Source organism: Astatotilapia calliptera, chromosome 6 (assembly GCF_900246225.1).
Source record: "Astatotilapia calliptera chromosome 6, fAstCal1.2, whole genome shotgun sequence".
NCBI classification, from domain to species: Eukaryota; Metazoa; Chordata; class Actinopteri; order Cichliformes; family Cichlidae; genus Astatotilapia; species Astatotilapia calliptera.
In genome coordinates, this window is record NC_039307.1 from 41,177,120 (window position 1) to 41,193,506 (window position 16,387).

Genomic DNA, 16,387 nt, shown 5'->3' on the forward strand with positions numbered 1-16,387 from the left:
GCTCTAACATAGAACTAAATACTCACATTTCTTTAGCTGGCATTTTTAAACAGGGACGCCCCTGCATGAGGATTTTGAAGTTACCACACTGAACACGCAAAAAGTAACATGTGACCAACACAAAGGAGCACGACAGTCACACCCAAAATGAATACCTGATCTGCTACAACACAAACCAAAAGTAGCAACAAATAATCACAACCAACTGATCTGTTGTCTCCACCACACAAATGGTCACATACAAGTGGCCCTATACCACAACAAGTCACTTTAAACTCCAAAGCTCAGTAAAGAAAGCATGCTAGTGACCAACCACAAACAGAGAGCTATGGCCACACAATGATTGCTCAGAAGTGATCTAACCAAAGTAGCCACACGCTCTGCCACAATAAAGGCCACAGCACAAAACACTCACCTTATGAGGATGTCATTAGCATCCATCCACACTGACATCAGATGCACACACATGATGTACACGCAATGCCAACTTAAGAACAGCCTACCTGCCTCAGCTACAAGACCAGAATTAATGGTCTCAAACCTCCTGCCAAGTTTGGTGCCACTGATTTACTATGTGCAACTCCCAACCTAAAACGCTAAAAACAATAAAACCCTAACTTTACCTACCTAGTCTTCAGTGGTGTACCACCAAACAACAAATGAAAACAACAACAAAGCAAAACAACAAACAAATGCTGCGATGGAAGGGCAGCACAGCTACCCAGCTAAAACACACTTACTAAAGGGACGTTGCTCAATCACAGTGAACACCTTCACTCATCCACTTAAAAGTAAAACAAACTGATTTCAGTCCCAAAAAAATGTCTAAACAATCCCGGACGAGCCCCCACTTATGTTACGACCCTGCTCAAAAGCCGCAACATAAAAAAGGAGACGAATACCAGAGCGTTAGTGAGAAGAGGTTTATCTTAAAATGGCATTGCAGGTTGGCTAAAATGGCTGGTGCCATCAAGGCAAAGAACAGTGAGCTTCTGGGAAGCCTACCTCGGGTATGCTTTTATCCACACTTGACTAGGTGTGGATAATTAGCACCAAACTTCTTTTCCAATTCTCTAGACACCGCTATTGGGCTCAATTGCACTTCCTGATCCTCCTTCCTGAATTTCAAAGTTATCTTAAATTCCTCCCTCACCATCTTCTTCCTCATGACCCTGAACCCTTCATCTGAGCTGTTCTCTTCCAAACTCTGTTTACTGGTCTGCAACCCAACCAAACTTGCCTCCTCTCCCCTGCTTCTCCCTCTTCCTGATCTTCCCCCGCCAGCAACCAGGGTCCATTCACCAAAATCCATTTCATCATCCTCATCTACCAGAGACACCATTCGAGCCAGTCACACACCAGTTTATGCCAACTGCCAAACTCTGTGATCCAAATCCGTAGTCCAAAGTCCAAAAACCAAACAATTCACTCAAACCGTATGGAATGTCCACCTTCAAATTTCCCGCACCTCCCCACCGCTACTCTCTCACAGTTCCTGGGCCGACAGTCAGGTGATGCTGGAATCCTGACCCACTGTTCCTGTCTATGCACATGTCAAGATAAAGGCTTTCCTGTCTATCCGGATGTCAAAATAAAAGCTTCACAATTTTCTGATGTATAACAATAGAAATACAATTTCCACTTATTTGTCTCATTAGCATATGAACATATTTAAAACAGAACGGTATCTATATATGATCTCGGACCTTGTCTGAGGTCTGAGGTTCAATATCAAGACAAATTGCCGTCTTGCTCTTTGCTGAGATGAGACAGCGGGCGTAGCTCCAATGAGGAGCAGGATGTGGCTTTCACTCTTTCAGAAAAACATGGAAAACAAAAATCTTTAAACTAACAGTTAAAGAAAAGTGTGTATGTCTCATTCGCAGGGCAACTGGTGTGGGACTGCACTTTTAGCAGTGATCTCGTCCATCCATCCATTCGCTTCCACTTATCCTTTTCAGGGTTGCTGGAGCCTATCCCAGCTGTAATAGGGCGAGAGGCGGGGTACATCCTGGACAGGTCGCCAGTCTGTCGCAGGGCCAACACACAGGGACAGACAACCATTCACACCTAGTGACAATTTGGATTATCCAATTAACCTATCCCCACAAGCTGCATGTCTTTGGACAGTAGGAGGAAGCCAGAGTACCCAGAGGGAACCCACGCAGACACGGGGAGAACATGCAAACTCCACACAGAAAGACCCCGGCCTGATGGTGGAATTGAACTCAGGACCTTCTTGCTGTGCGGCAACAGCGCTAACCACCGTGCCACCTCAGTGATCTCGTATAGAAAACTATTCCGCGCATATATAAAACAGGTCCGCGGCTCTGAACCGTAGTAAAGGGACCTCTGACTAATACGGCGGGTTCGTGTCGAGCTCGTAGCTGAAAACTAGCTTTACTTTGTTGTCTGGGTCAAGTTTGCTAGTGAGAGACAGAGAGAGGCGTTGAAAGGCTGCTGCAACAGAGCTTATTGTTTCAAAGGAAACCAGGAACACAGTGTACAGTCGAGTCTTAACAGCTTACTTACAACTGGGCTCGTCAGGCTCTCTTCTTGGCTGCAGTGGTTATTATTATATTTACATGCTTCCAGCTCCCGTTTCTGCTCCATGACAGCTCGAACTTTTCCGCTCTCCGTTTTTTTGCACATGACGGGTATAGGGCTATGCCTGTAACACTCTGCTCATATTGCCTTCATATTAAATAATTTTTTGAATAATAATTTTTTTTAAATATTTCTTCACGTCATTATGCGGCTGCAAGTAGAGGTGACATGGGCCGTGACAATAAGACACAGGCATTGAGCCCCTTACTGCGTTTCGCTTGGGTTTCCACCGGCGTGGAATTACCAAAAATAGAGAGGCCATAGCCTAACATGTGAAACAGGAAAAGACCGTCGTGTAATCCATTTATTTCAACAAAGTAACTGTATTCGGAATACCACCTTTTTAAACGGTAACTGTAACGAAATACAGTTATGCATATTTCGTATGTTAAATACGTAACGCTGGTACATGTATTCAATTACTCCCCAACACAGGGGGCAACTGTGGCGATGGCAAAGCGGCACAAAGTGGAGAGACACTTCAGTGCACTTCATGCAAGCCTCCATGCTAACTACCCACCATCATGAGCAAAAAAGTCGACGAATTAAAGGCAGTTTTGGGCAACCAGAAGTCTTTTTTTTTTTTTACAAGGCTGGTGAAAAGTCACAAAAAGCAACTGAAGCTTCATTCAGAGCTGCAAAGAGATTTTGGAGGGCACAGTGATAATAATTGCAAACACTCTGTTCAAACACTTGAGAAGAATGGTCCTAATATCAATTACATAAATATGTGTAACTGGGGGCGAGTACAGTGGTGAGAAGAGTGTCAGCTATATCTGAGAACTTGACCAGGATCTGGTTAGTAGTTCAACATCCAGCACGATGAGTCTGTGGACAGCAGCAGTACATCGCGGATGATCATGTCTGTCAAATGGTGTTTGATGATTTCACACTACTGCCCCTAAAGACACAACAGAGGGAGTTGACATCTACATGCAGTGAAGAGGTTCTTCATGGAGAACAAGGTACCATTAAAAAAGCTGGAGTCGGAGACTACTCACGGGGCTCCTACCGTGACATGCTGACATGCAGGCTTCGTTGCTCAATGCAATAGTAACACAGACTTGCCAAAATGTCTGCCTAACCACTGCACCATTCACCAGCAGGCGTCCTATTGGAGGAACTTTCAGCTGAGCACGGTGACCTGTTACTACACAGAGAGATCTGATGACTAAGCAGGGGATGGGTGTATGTCATTTTTTGTCACCTTTGGGTGAAATCAAGGAGTTCATGCAGTTCGTGCAGACCAAAGGGAAAGACATCTCAAGGACACTGAGTGGATGCTTGACCTTGCATTTTTAACTGACGTCATTGGGTCCTGATCCATTTGAACTGTCAATCAAAAGGTAAGACAGTTGCTGACATGATAAGTACCATAAATGCATTTGAAGCTCAGAAGAACATTTTTTCCGTACATTTACAGTCCTGCACTTTCCCTCCATGCAGTCAGTGCTGAATGATAGTGCTTCTTAATGGCAATGCTCCCATTTGGGGCCTCGACCCCAAGGATCGGGTCTGCCTGCACAAACAGCACAGTATAGTGTACACTGGAGGATTGCTGTGATTTATACATCGGGGAAACCAAACAACCTCTGGCGAAGCGGATGGCACAGCACAGAAGAGCCGCCTCGTCAGGCCAGGACTCTGCAGTCTATTCACACCTACAGGCCAGTGGACACTCTTTCAGTGATGAGGATGTAACATCCTGGACAGGAAGCAACGCTGGTTTGAGGGCGGAGTCAAGGAGGCCATTTACGTGAAAAGGGAAAGACCATCTCTGAATTGAGGAGGGGCCTAAGGGTACATCTGTCACCATCTTACAATGCTGTGATTGCAGCCAATCAACTCTCTGTGAATGGGACTCATGGTTATTGATCAGTGGTTGTTGATCAGTGGTTGTTAAGCAACAGTCATGGCAATTTGCATATTAATGATCATGAAACTGTTTCCTCCATTTCTAGGAGTTTGAGAACAGATTTAGTGACTTTGAGGTACATGGAACATGTTTGTTATTTATTTAAATCCTTTGATGCAAGTGGAAATGAACTACAACAAACTAAAATAATATGCAAAAATGTTAAAAATAACAAAAATTCTAAGATGTAATAATTTGTTAAAAATACACTAGATTTGGTGATCAGTACAAATGTTATAAAATTCATTTAAAAATGTGTTCAATATTAAATAACTGATCATTTGTACAAACAAAAGGCTCTTTGCCTCCCTCCAAATGGGGTCTGCACAGCTAACGTAAGTGTCACGGTCTGGCTGGCAGACCGTGGGGATGTGGGGAAAGGAGGACCCAAAACGCAGACTCTGCGATGCAAACAGTGCTCTTTATTCACAGTGAAAAGCTGTAAATACAATAACTCCCCGTTGCTCCCTCGAACCCCGTGTGCGTGCTTCCCTCCGATATCTGTGCTCGTGCTCCCCGCTGTTGTGTTTCCGCACCCCCGTGCGTGCTGCCTTTCCGGACCACTCCTCCTCCTGTAGGGAAACCAGAGGCGCAGCCGTCAACACTAACCCTCGGCGGGCATATACGCACAGCACAGACCTAAGCTAACACACACTGACTTGGTAAGATAACTCAATGATCCCGCGTCGGTGGGAGCTCCAAGACTCTCCTAAGTAGCTCCCCCGACGAGCCCTGATCAGCGGCAGGTGTGTGGCTTCGGGTGTGGCCAGTCCCTCCGCAGGGCCACACCCCTCAGGCCTGCAGGTGGCCGAGCTCCATCCTCCAGGCACACCCGCAGACATACACACCCATACCTCGCCTAAACATATGAGTGGGACACAGACTAACGCAGCACAGAGAAACACACATATGTACACGCACAGAGAAGGGGAAACGACACCAAAAATACATAATAATAATACACAGGTCCATGACTGCCCAGGGATCCTGGGTCGCCCAGTCCCAGGACCCTGACAGTAAGTGCTAGGAGCTTAAGTTTACCTAAGTCATAATTCTGCTCAGTGGAAGACAAATGATAGGAGAAGAAAGAACATGGGTGGCACTTACCATGTGGGTCACCACACTGGGAAAGGGTTGCCACTGCCCCACAGTCACAAGTGTGTAACTCCACAAACTGTTTGTGTGAGTCAGGTTGGATCAAAAAATGAGTGACTTATGTATGTATGTATGTATATATATGTATATATTGTACTGTTCTTAGTTAGTGTATTGTCTGTCTTGTCTTAATGTTGGTTTAAAATGGAGCACTGTAACAAAAAATAATTTCCCCCAGGGATCAATAAAGTATTCTGATTCTGATTCTGATTCTGAAATAGGAGAGGAGCTGTCTCAGTTTCATGAAGGCATTGTCTACATCTGCTGTTCATACAAAGCAACAGTGTGAAAACACACTTTTCTGCCTTGACACATGCTGATACAAACTAACCTCACATGCTCACAATACTGCTCCTTGGAGAAGATGAGAATATTATCAAGGTATACAAACACAAAAAGACTGTAATACATATTGTTTACTAGGGCCTGGAAGACTGCAGAAGCATTCGATATCTTAAAAACCTTGATCAGGGATCCAACGCTTACAGTGCCAGAATGAATGGAAGAATAGACAAGGTCAGGGCTAGTTCTTGTCTTTAGCATGTTCACAGAGTTCATGATCAATTCTTCATCTCAGTGAAATGGTCTTGACGCATCCTCAATCATCCAGGTAAGGAAATCCTAAAAAAGTTGATTCTGTGAAATAGTTCCTCAGGCCTCAGGCTCATCCCTTTGAACAAGTCACCAAAGAGTGGGCTGGTTTGCAAATTCCAGATACAAACAGTGGTAGAGAGTGGGCAGGCAGGTACGTTACTGCATTGTCCTTCTCTTTACCGATTGAGAATTCTAGATGTGGTTTCAGAGGAAAGCTGCAAACCCTTTGGACAGACTCAGAGACAGGCTCTTAGGACAAGAGAGGAGAAGAACGAACACAAAACCCCAAACCTGACAACCAAACCATAACATGCTTGAATAAATTGACACATTCGATTCTTGCTTTCGTTTCCTATCAGCAATGATCATCAAAATTACATACAAATGAACTTCTTCATATCATTCAAATGTCTTGAGATCCACTAGTACAGAGCCAAAGGTGACGGCTCACTGGAACACAGACAGACTGTAGCTTCTAATATCTTAATACTTGCCCATTTTCATGCATTGTGCAGCCTCAAAGTCGAAACCAGTGTTCCTGTCTTAAGTCTGTAATAGTCACAGAGGACAGGTAGTTCTTCACAATGTTAGTACTTATAGTAACTGCAGGTAAGGCTTTGATTTCTGGATCTTTTATAGCATCTTGCAGTGTTCATGAACCCGATGCTAAATGCAACTATGCTACATCTCTGTGCTTGCATTTTACAACAGCATGTACACAGTTTTAAAAATGATGGTGAGTCATTGTTTTGCCTTTTTTCCAGGAGATGGTAGTAAAGAGAAAATATCTGCTATCTACACACTTTGTTGGGATATAATTAAATGGAACATAGACTACTAAAAGTCTGCATATGTGATGTAGGAAAGTTCTGCAGCTCCCCCAATGTTCCCTGCACAATTCTGCAGAGCATGTGATTTGATTTGAGAGATGAGTGCAGTGGGTGCTTTGCTGCTCATTGCAGGTGATGGCAGTGTCAGTCTCCAGGGATCTCACAGTGCGGGTGCTGGCAGACCCGAATACTCTCAAGCTTGCTGAGAGACAACAGGCACTGAAGAATGCCATCCAGAAAGGAGAACCCAAATGTCTGGGGGTGAGTTTTGACCTCTGTGTGTTTGTATATGTGTGGATACAGAACGTCTGTGTTTTGATTTCTTTTTCCCTCCCCATGCATTTATATGCCACTTCTACATGTCATTAGCTTTTGTCCTTTCCACTCCATAGTGTGTATTTTGTCCTTGCCTACCTTTGCAATCCTTTTGGTTCATTACTCCACAGCCAGTCTTGGCCGATGGCTGCCCCCCCATTGGTCAAGTTCTGGTGGCGGTTGCATCCTATTAAAAGGGAATCCTTTCTTTACATCTTCGCTAAGTGCTTGTTCACAGCGGTCATCTGATTGTTAGAGATGTCTCTGCAATGCTGTGGGGTCTTTACATTGCAATATGAAGCACCTTAATTCAGTTGTCTTTGTTATTACTGGTGTACAAATGGAATTGAATGGAATTACCACCTCCATGTTTCACATGGATGAGGATGCAGCATGTTCCTGTATCATAACTTCTGTCAGAGAGCTGTTTGATAGTAATCTGTGTGTGTGTGTGTGTGTGTGTGTGTGTGTGTGTGTGTGTGTGTGTGTGTGTGTGTGTGTGTGTGTGTGTGTGTGCACATCCCAGGTTAGTCAGGTGATGCTAGGACTGATGGTCATGTCCTACTCCATTCCTCTGCTCTTCACTGAGTTCACAGAGGTGGTCACCCTGGGAGTTCCTTGGTGGAGCGGCCTGATGGTGAGTTTGTGTGTGTGTGTGTGTGTGTGTGTGTGTGTGTGCGTGCGCGTGTGGGGGGGTTAATGGTATATTAATAAATGGATTTTCCTGCTCGCAGTTCATCACAGCAGGAGGAATCGCAATATTCTTGGACAAACACTGCACCATGAAGATTGTGAGTCTCTTCTAAAACTTGAAACATTGTTTCAGCTAAGTTGAAAATAACTGAACAACAGCGCATGATTTAGAAAAAGCTAACATACTAAAGTAAAATGTTTTTGGGGGGGCGGGGTTTCAGCTGCAGCTGTGTCTCATGATAAGCATGGTGTCTGTTATGCTGTCAGTGGTGGCTGTGATCATCTACTCTGTGGACATGAACAAGAATCCTGAGGAGCCTTGTATGAAAACTACAGAATACAACAGATGTGACGAAAAGCACTACGAGACGGTTGGTCCTTAAACTATTCTGGGTGTCTTTCAGTACCTGTCATTCTGGATTTCTTTGTACTTAATTTGCACATTTTTGTTGTGTGTCTATCATTTTTGTGTCCCTGTAGTCTTTTTCTCTGTCATTTTGTACACACGTTTTTTTCTCTTTGTAGAGATTTTTGTGTTACTTTGTATTTATTTTGTTGTCTCTTAGTACGTGTTTCAGTTTGTAGTTGTTTTCTGTCTTTTTGTAATTGTGTAAAGCATAATACTCTTTTTTGCGCTCACATCCTGAGTAATAGTGACATGTCCAGTGTATGGATTGCATATTTAAGCATTTAGCCATCCCCATAATATATAAAATATAATTAGAAATAACTTATTAAGATGAAGTGCTTCTACAGTATAGTTAGATCTATACGTAAAAAAAAGTTCCAAACAATCCGTGCTCCGACCCATAGCTCCAACACACACTTCCCTCTTGTGCTCCTAATCCGTGACTCCGTCCAAGTGAAGAAAAACGCTCCCGCTCCCTGGTAACAAAACAAACACACATGTCGGCAAAGGTATCCACAACAAGTGAGGTTCAAAAACACAGAGGAACACGGCCATACTAACAAGGGTAAACTCAATAATCCAGCATTGACTGTAGCTCAGCTGCACTGCTAAATAGGACGCTCATGGAGAAGGTAATCAGTGCAGCTGGTGATGGCTTGATGAGCTGCAGTTGCAGCTGAATGTTAAGCACTAAAAGCAAAAACTGAAATCTCTGCAGAAATATTCAAAGTCACAGCCTCAATGCAGTTGGAGCCCTGAGTCTTTGAGTTTCCACAAACATTCCGGGTTTTAAGCATTTTCAATCAATCAATCAATCAATCAATCTTTATTTATAAAGCACTTTTCATACAAAAAACAATGTAGCACAAAGTGCTTTACATAGTTAAAAACAGCCCACCCCACCCCACCCTCCAACTCACTCCCCACACTCTCATTAACATAAATGATGTGAATACACATATATCCCCCCCCCCCCCCCCCCCCCACACACACACACACACACGCACACTTAAAGAGTAAAAATTGGGCTGGGTTCACATGAGCCAAGTGAGGAAACATTATAACAGGGAGCCGTCTGCACCGAGAGCCGGTCACAGACCGCAGCCTCCGGGCTGGGCACACAGCAGGAGGGAGGCCAAGGAGCCCCCCAGCAAGGCTGAGAGGACCCCAGAGACCCAGCAGCCACGGTCGATCACAGCCCCGGTGCAGAGAGCGCCCTCTGAGGAAACACTGGAGATATGACACAATAGGATATATACAGGGTAAAATGATAAAATAAATAAGAACAGGATACAATATAAATATAAATATAAATAGAGTAAGAAGGTTAAAAAATGAATAAGAATAAAATCAATAAGTCGACTGTGTGGGAGGTGATTTGTGATGACCACGGTGAGGACATCGACAGCCTTACTACATGCATTACTGACTATATAAACTTCTGTGTGGATAACACCGTACCTACCAGGACTGTACGGTGTTTCTCCAACAACAAACCTTGGATTACCCCAGAAATTAAAACCGTCCTCAAGCAGAAGAGGAGGGCCTTCAAATCCAAAGACAAAGAGGAGTTGAAAAGGGTGCAGAGAGAGCTGAGGAGACTGATAAGGAATGGGAAGGACAGCTACAGGCAGAAGATGGAGAACCAGCTTCAGCAAAACAACGTTGGTGAAGTCTGGAGAGGCCTCAGAACCATCTCAGGCCACAAACAGCAGAACTCTCTGCCTGGGAGGGATGTGAGATGGGCAAATGAACTGAATCATTTCTTCAACAGATTTGATTCAGCCATGAGACAGTCTGCAACATCGGCTGCAGACTCACCCACCCCCACTGCTGCTGCTCCACCTCAGACACTTCACACCTCCTCTATTCACCCTGCTCACTCCCCCCCACCCCCAACAACAGCATCCAATACACACTCAACACAAGGCTCCAGCCTGTCTCTCTCAACCACCCAGGTTAGGAGGGAACTGAGGAGGATTAATGGCAAGAAGGCAGCGGGCCCAGATGGCATCAGCTCGAGGGTCGTCAGGTCCTGCATGGACCAACTGTGTGGGGTGATGGAGCACCTCTTCAACCTGAGCCTGAGGTTGGGAAGAGTCCCACAGCTCTGGAAAACCTCCTGTGTTGTACCAGTGCCAAAGACTTCACGCCCCAAGGACCTCAACAGCTACAGGCCGGTGGCTCTGACATCCCACCTGATGAAGACCCTGGAGCGGTTGGTCCTGGCTCAGCTTCGGCGCCTAACAAGCTCATCACTGGACCCACTTCAGTTTGCCTACCAGCCTGGCATTGGAGCGGATGATGCCGTCATTCACCTCCTACATCGTTCCCTCGCTCACCTGGAGACCGCTGGAAGCACTGTGAGAATCATGTTCTTTGATTTCTCCAGTGCCTTCAACACCATTCTTCCCTCGGTTCTGAAGGACAAGCTGGTGAACTCTGGAGTGGACCATCACCTCACTACCTGGATCCTGGACTACCTCACCGACCGACCACAGTATGTGAGGACTCAGGGCTGTGTGTCGGACAGGGTCGTCTGCAGTACGGGGGCCCCACAGGGAACGGTTCTGGCTCCGTTCCTCTTCACCATCTACACTGCAGACTTCTCCCACAATTCCACCCAGTGCTTCCTGCAGAAGTTCTCTGATGACTCTGCAATAGTCGGCCTCATCACTGATGGGGACGACAAGGAGTACAGAGGTCTGATCCAAGACTTTGTGGACTGGTGCCAGCTGAACTACCTCCAGATCAACGCCAGTAAAACCAAGGAGCTGGTGGTAGACTTCCGCAGGCACAAGCATTCTCCACTGCAACCACTGAACATCCAAGGTATGGACATTGAGGCTGTGGACAGCTACAGGTACCTTGGTGTTCATCTGAACAACAGACTGGACTGGACTCATAACTCAGACGCCCTCTACAGGAAAGGCAGAGCAGGCTGTACCTGCTGCGGAGACTCAGGTCGTTTGGAGTGGAGGGCCCACTCCTGAAGACCTTCTATGACTCTGTTGTGGCTTCTGCTATCTTTTATGGTGTGGTCTGCTGGGGCGGCAGCATCTCTGCTGGGGACAGGAAGAGACTGAACAGGGTGATCCGAAGGGCCAGCTCTGTTCTAGGATGCCCTCTGGACCCAGTGGAGGTGGTGAGTGACAGGAGAACGGCGGCTAAGCTGTCATCCCTGATGGACAACATCTCCCACCCCATGCAGCAGACTGTGACAGCACTGAGCAGCTCCTTCAGTGGGAGACTGCGGCACCCACGGTGTGGGACGGAGAGATTTCGCAGGTCTTTCCTCCCCACTGCTGTCAGACTCCACAACAAAGACTTTAACTGATCAAGCACACACATCCATACATATGCAATAATACTAAGTGCAATAATCCTTTCTGTCATCGTTGTATTTTTACTCAGTTGTATATAGTATTTGTATTTGTATTCTATTTTTATCTTATTGTATATTTATTTTATTTTATTCTACTGTATATAGTATTTTATTTTATTCTATTCTGTACAGTTGTGTACTGTATTTATTCTTATTGTATTCTAATTTTTGCGTCATAACTTTTGCACTGTCCACTTCCTGCTGTGACAAAACAAATTTCCCACGTGTGGGACTAATAAAGGTTATCTTATCTTATCTTATCTTAAATATTAGGTAAAGTCTAAATTAATAATAGAATAACAGGATAGAATAAATAAGCATAAAAAATAAATAAACGCTAAGTAAAAGCTAAATTAAAAAGGTGGGTCTTGAGCCTGTTCTTAAAAACATGTACGTTCTCTGCGGCCCTGAGCTCCTCCGGCAGGCTGTTCCACAGACGAGGACCATACCACTGAAAAGCTGCCTCTCCGTGAGCATGTGTCCTGACTTTAGGGACAGTCAAAAGGCCAGTACCAGAGGACCTCAGGGTCCGCGAGGGTTCGTATGGTAAAAGCAGATCTGAGAGATAAGAAGGCCCAAGACCATTAAGACATTTAAAAACCAATAAAAGAACCTCAAAATCGATCCTATTGGACTTCTCTTGTACGACACCATGATTTGTACAATACTACACTGTACAAAGTACGAGTGAATGGTTTATGATGTGTGTGTCTGGCCCACTCAAGAAAAGTAGCTGGATAGTCTAGTGGTAAGACTACACACCTTTGGAGCGGGAGTCGTACGTTCGATTCCCACCCAGTATCTAGTACGTGTCTATGCTAAAAAACCAAGCCCTGGAATGGTGAGGCTATGTCCGCAGCTAGAGCACAAGCATTTCTGTAAGGGGCTGTGTTAGAGTGACCTTAGGGTCCTAACCAAAGCTGTTCTTCAGTGTCAATGGGTTTGACTGGAGGGCCAGCTCTGTGGAGCGTTTTACTGATTGACGAAACATCTGTTAGGCCAAGGACAGTGCTGACTACTATATGAAATAGTGGTGATATTAAAAACAGATACAAGCCTGTGTTGGAAATCACTGTGTGGGCTTCATGCAGCAGCTGGCAGTTAATACAGTCCACTGTAGCCACAAATGCAAGTTAAAATTGTTCCATGCAAAGAAAAAACAGATGTAAACACAGTCGAGACACGTCTCCAACTTCCCTGGACATGAGCTGATTTAAGATGGACTGATAAGAATTGGAAAACTGTCTTATGACACTTATGAAACAGTTTTTCAATGGGCAGTTATCTTGTTGGAGGACACAGACTATAGACAGCGTTTCTGATGGTGTAGGAGTGCAACAGTGCATCTATGTTTAGGTTTTACATCTGTGAAGGACCAACTCATTCTGAACATACATCTGGGTTGTGGAGCAACAAATGCTGTCATGCAGATGTTTGTTTGGGGGTTTTTACAGATGATGCTTATTTACCAAAACCCATTCTGCACATATCCAAGACACAGCTTAATAGTCAATGAGCACGAAACTGGCCTGTCTGGAGACAACACACAGAAAACATTTGGACCATTATGAAACAAGAAATATGATAAAGAATTTCAAAATAAGAATCTCCCACTTGCCTTCATACTCTTTTCAATAAAATATAGAATATCGACTTGAAATAATTCATCATTCATGTTAATGATCCATCCAGACATTTATTCATTAGTTTAAGTAGATCGATGGATGGATTACTTTGCTTGTATACAGCAAAAGCACAAGTAATGGCACTGAGCATGGATAAATTGTGCAATAATTAATGCATCTTGTGTGAAATGTATGTACTTTTCACAACAGAGGCTGAGCAGGGGAGTGAAGTCGTCCCTCCTCGTCTTCACTCTGGCCCAGACAGTCATCGCTGCCATTCTCTGTGTCCTTCTCTTCAGGCAGAGGCGTAGCTTCGTATCATACACCGTAAGTATCCAGCTCTCAAACTCTTCATAGTCTTCATACTCAAAGTGCATCTGGATCAAATCTGCAACAATGTCAGCTACAATACCCATCTCAACATTTTGTTTGGTGCATGACAATCCTCTGCAGGTTAGAGCAGGATAAACAGGCTGGTTTGCTTCACTGTGATGGGTTTAAAGTAAAGGCCAGTGTGTGACTGGTGCACAGTGGCTGTGGGTTCATGGTCAGAGATTCATATGAATTTTAGCTGATGATGCTGAGATCCTGAATTCCACCTTCACATCAACTTCATGCTTTGCACAAAAATAGAAATGCGCTGCAAAGAACTACTATTTGCTGTCTTACTTTGAGTACATGTTGGAGTCTGTAATATTTACTTTTACTCGAGTAAATGAGTTGAATCAGTACTTCAACCTTTACTGGAGTATTTTTTAACAGTAGTATCTGGACTTCTACTTAAGTACAGAATGTCTGTACTTTTGCCAACTCTGTTGTGATTTGGAAAGATGTCTGAAACACCGACTCTCTTTATTTCTTTTGCAGCCTCTCGGTGAAGCAGCTCCACCCACTTCAACACTGCTTACATCGCCCGACCTGAACTGATCAGTTATCCTTTGACTGATTGATCATCTGTGTCCTGATGATTGAAAGTCTTGAATTTGTCTAACCCCTTACATCTACCACTTATTTACTCTGCTACCTGCCATGTTTACACAAGTGTGCCAGTTCTGTCAAGGGCCTTTCACACAGACATAATAACTAGGGGTGCAACGATACACAAAATTCACGGTTCGGTTCGGTTCGATACTTTGGTGTCACGATTCGATATTTTTTCGATACAAAAAAAATGTTCATGCCTTTTTAATTTGTCATTTATTAAAATTATAAATATATATTTTAACTCAAAAGTACAGTTTTTAAATTTAACCCTAACCCTTGTGCGCGTTTTTTATTTTGACAGCGAATGCGCACCTGCGGACCCTGGTTATTTAGCTCGTCATATTGCAGCCACAGAAACTCTTTTGTCCATGAAACCATAAAGCTGCACTTTCTTTTTGCCTTATAGTCTGATTTGTCATAACTTCTCCGTTTTGCGGTAAGCTTTTCTTTGGCTGTCACTTCTTCACCCTGACCTGTCTTATTTGGCTCAGCAGAACTAAAATATATATCTGTCTGTGAAGGTTCTCAGTCATCCAGGTCATCGTAGTCAAATATAAATCCTGCTGCTTTTACACACGCACTCACATAAGCTCAGCGATTCTCTGCGCGATCAACCTCTCACATGTTTAAGCTGCCGGAGATTTCACTTGTCATGTTTGCTCAGTAAGCTAACGATTAATAAGACGATGTCAGAGGAATTGGTGCACAAATTATCATCACTCACAGATCAGTGCTGTCGCTCTCTATACACAGTTCGCACGATTGCAAAGTGAAAGCAAAAAAACAAGCGCAAATTCAAACGCGACTTCAATATGTCACATATTGACAGTGGCTCACCGATGCCAATGACATAATTACCCAGCTACATTTCTGAAAGAATGCAAAAGCATTGACATATATTTTTCCTACAATAGCCCGACGGGCAGGGAAGAGATAGATTTTGGTAGCCCGACTGAAAAAAATCGCTAGCCCCAGGACGTCGGGCTAGCGATATTGCGAGCCCTGTATCTGATTGAGGAATCACTCATCTTTGGAAAAGAGAGTTTATTACAGAGAAATGTCTCTTTCCAAAATAAAAGCTATACTATCCGCTTCTTCTGGGCTATATTCTCAGCAGCATAAGGAGAATCCTGTGCTAACAGCTGTCTAAATGACTCGGCTAAAGTTAGTAGCATGCTTGTTGTTTTTGTCTTTGCACTAGGATGATGTCGGCGTAAATGTGCAGTCATATTCGTTGTGTTCCCACTAGTGCTTTCAGGTTAATCTCGTTGAAATGACGTTAACGCCACAACACGGAAAATCTCCGTTAACGAGCTACCGCCGATCGCCCCGTGCATGGGGCTAGACGGCCAACACGTTAACGAGCTAACTGCGCTAACACACTAGTTCCCACCAATGTAATTAAGCATTGCATGGCACATCCAACATACTGTTTTACTTTAGTCCATGACGCGCTTACCTTCAGGGTCATACGTCACATGAAAACCAAAATAATTCCAAACGCCAGATCTGAATGAGGGTGGGGGAGGTCCATGTTGCAAGGAGAGCTTAACTTCTGTCTCGCTAGCTTGCCCTGCGCTCTTCCTCCTGACGATGCTGTCTGTGTTGAGCGCTCAGTGGATCTGCGCTCGACAGTGCAGCCTAGGCGGAGTAGTCGAACACAGATTCACTGAGCGCTCAACACAGACAGCATCGTCAGAAGGAAAGTTGATAAAATAAATTACAAATGTTGTATTGTTCGATACATATGCGTACCGAACCGAAAGCACTGTATCGATTCAATATCGATACGAATATCGTTGCACCCCTAGTAATAACTGTTCAACACTGGATTAATGGTTCATGGACGGCACATCACAGTCTAAGTGCAGCCAT

The 16,387-nt window shown here is 44.3% G+C and overlaps 1 protein-coding gene across 1 annotated transcript in view; it reads left to right on the forward strand.

Moving 5' to 3' along the window:
* The window catches only part of tmem176 (transmembrane protein 176), a 17,079-nt gene extending 2,426 nt beyond the window's left edge, over positions 1 to 14,653 (forward strand). Inside the window, exons 2-7 of the mRNA XM_026172175.1 lie at positions 7,234 to 7,362; positions 7,943 to 8,053; positions 8,151 to 8,207; positions 8,331 to 8,480; positions 13,739 to 13,855; positions 14,396 to 14,653. Coding sequence (XP_026027960.1) covers positions 7,237 to 7,362; positions 7,943 to 8,053; positions 8,151 to 8,207; positions 8,331 to 8,480; positions 13,739 to 13,855; positions 14,396 to 14,455 — 621 coding nt within the window. The 5' untranslated portion in view covers positions 7,234 to 7,236 and the 3' untranslated portion in view covers positions 14,456 to 14,653. The remainder of the gene's footprint in view (positions 1 to 7,233; positions 7,363 to 7,942; positions 8,054 to 8,150; positions 8,208 to 8,330; positions 8,481 to 13,738; positions 13,856 to 14,395) is intronic.
* The last annotated feature ends 1,734 nt before the right edge of the window (positions 14,654 to 16,387 follow it).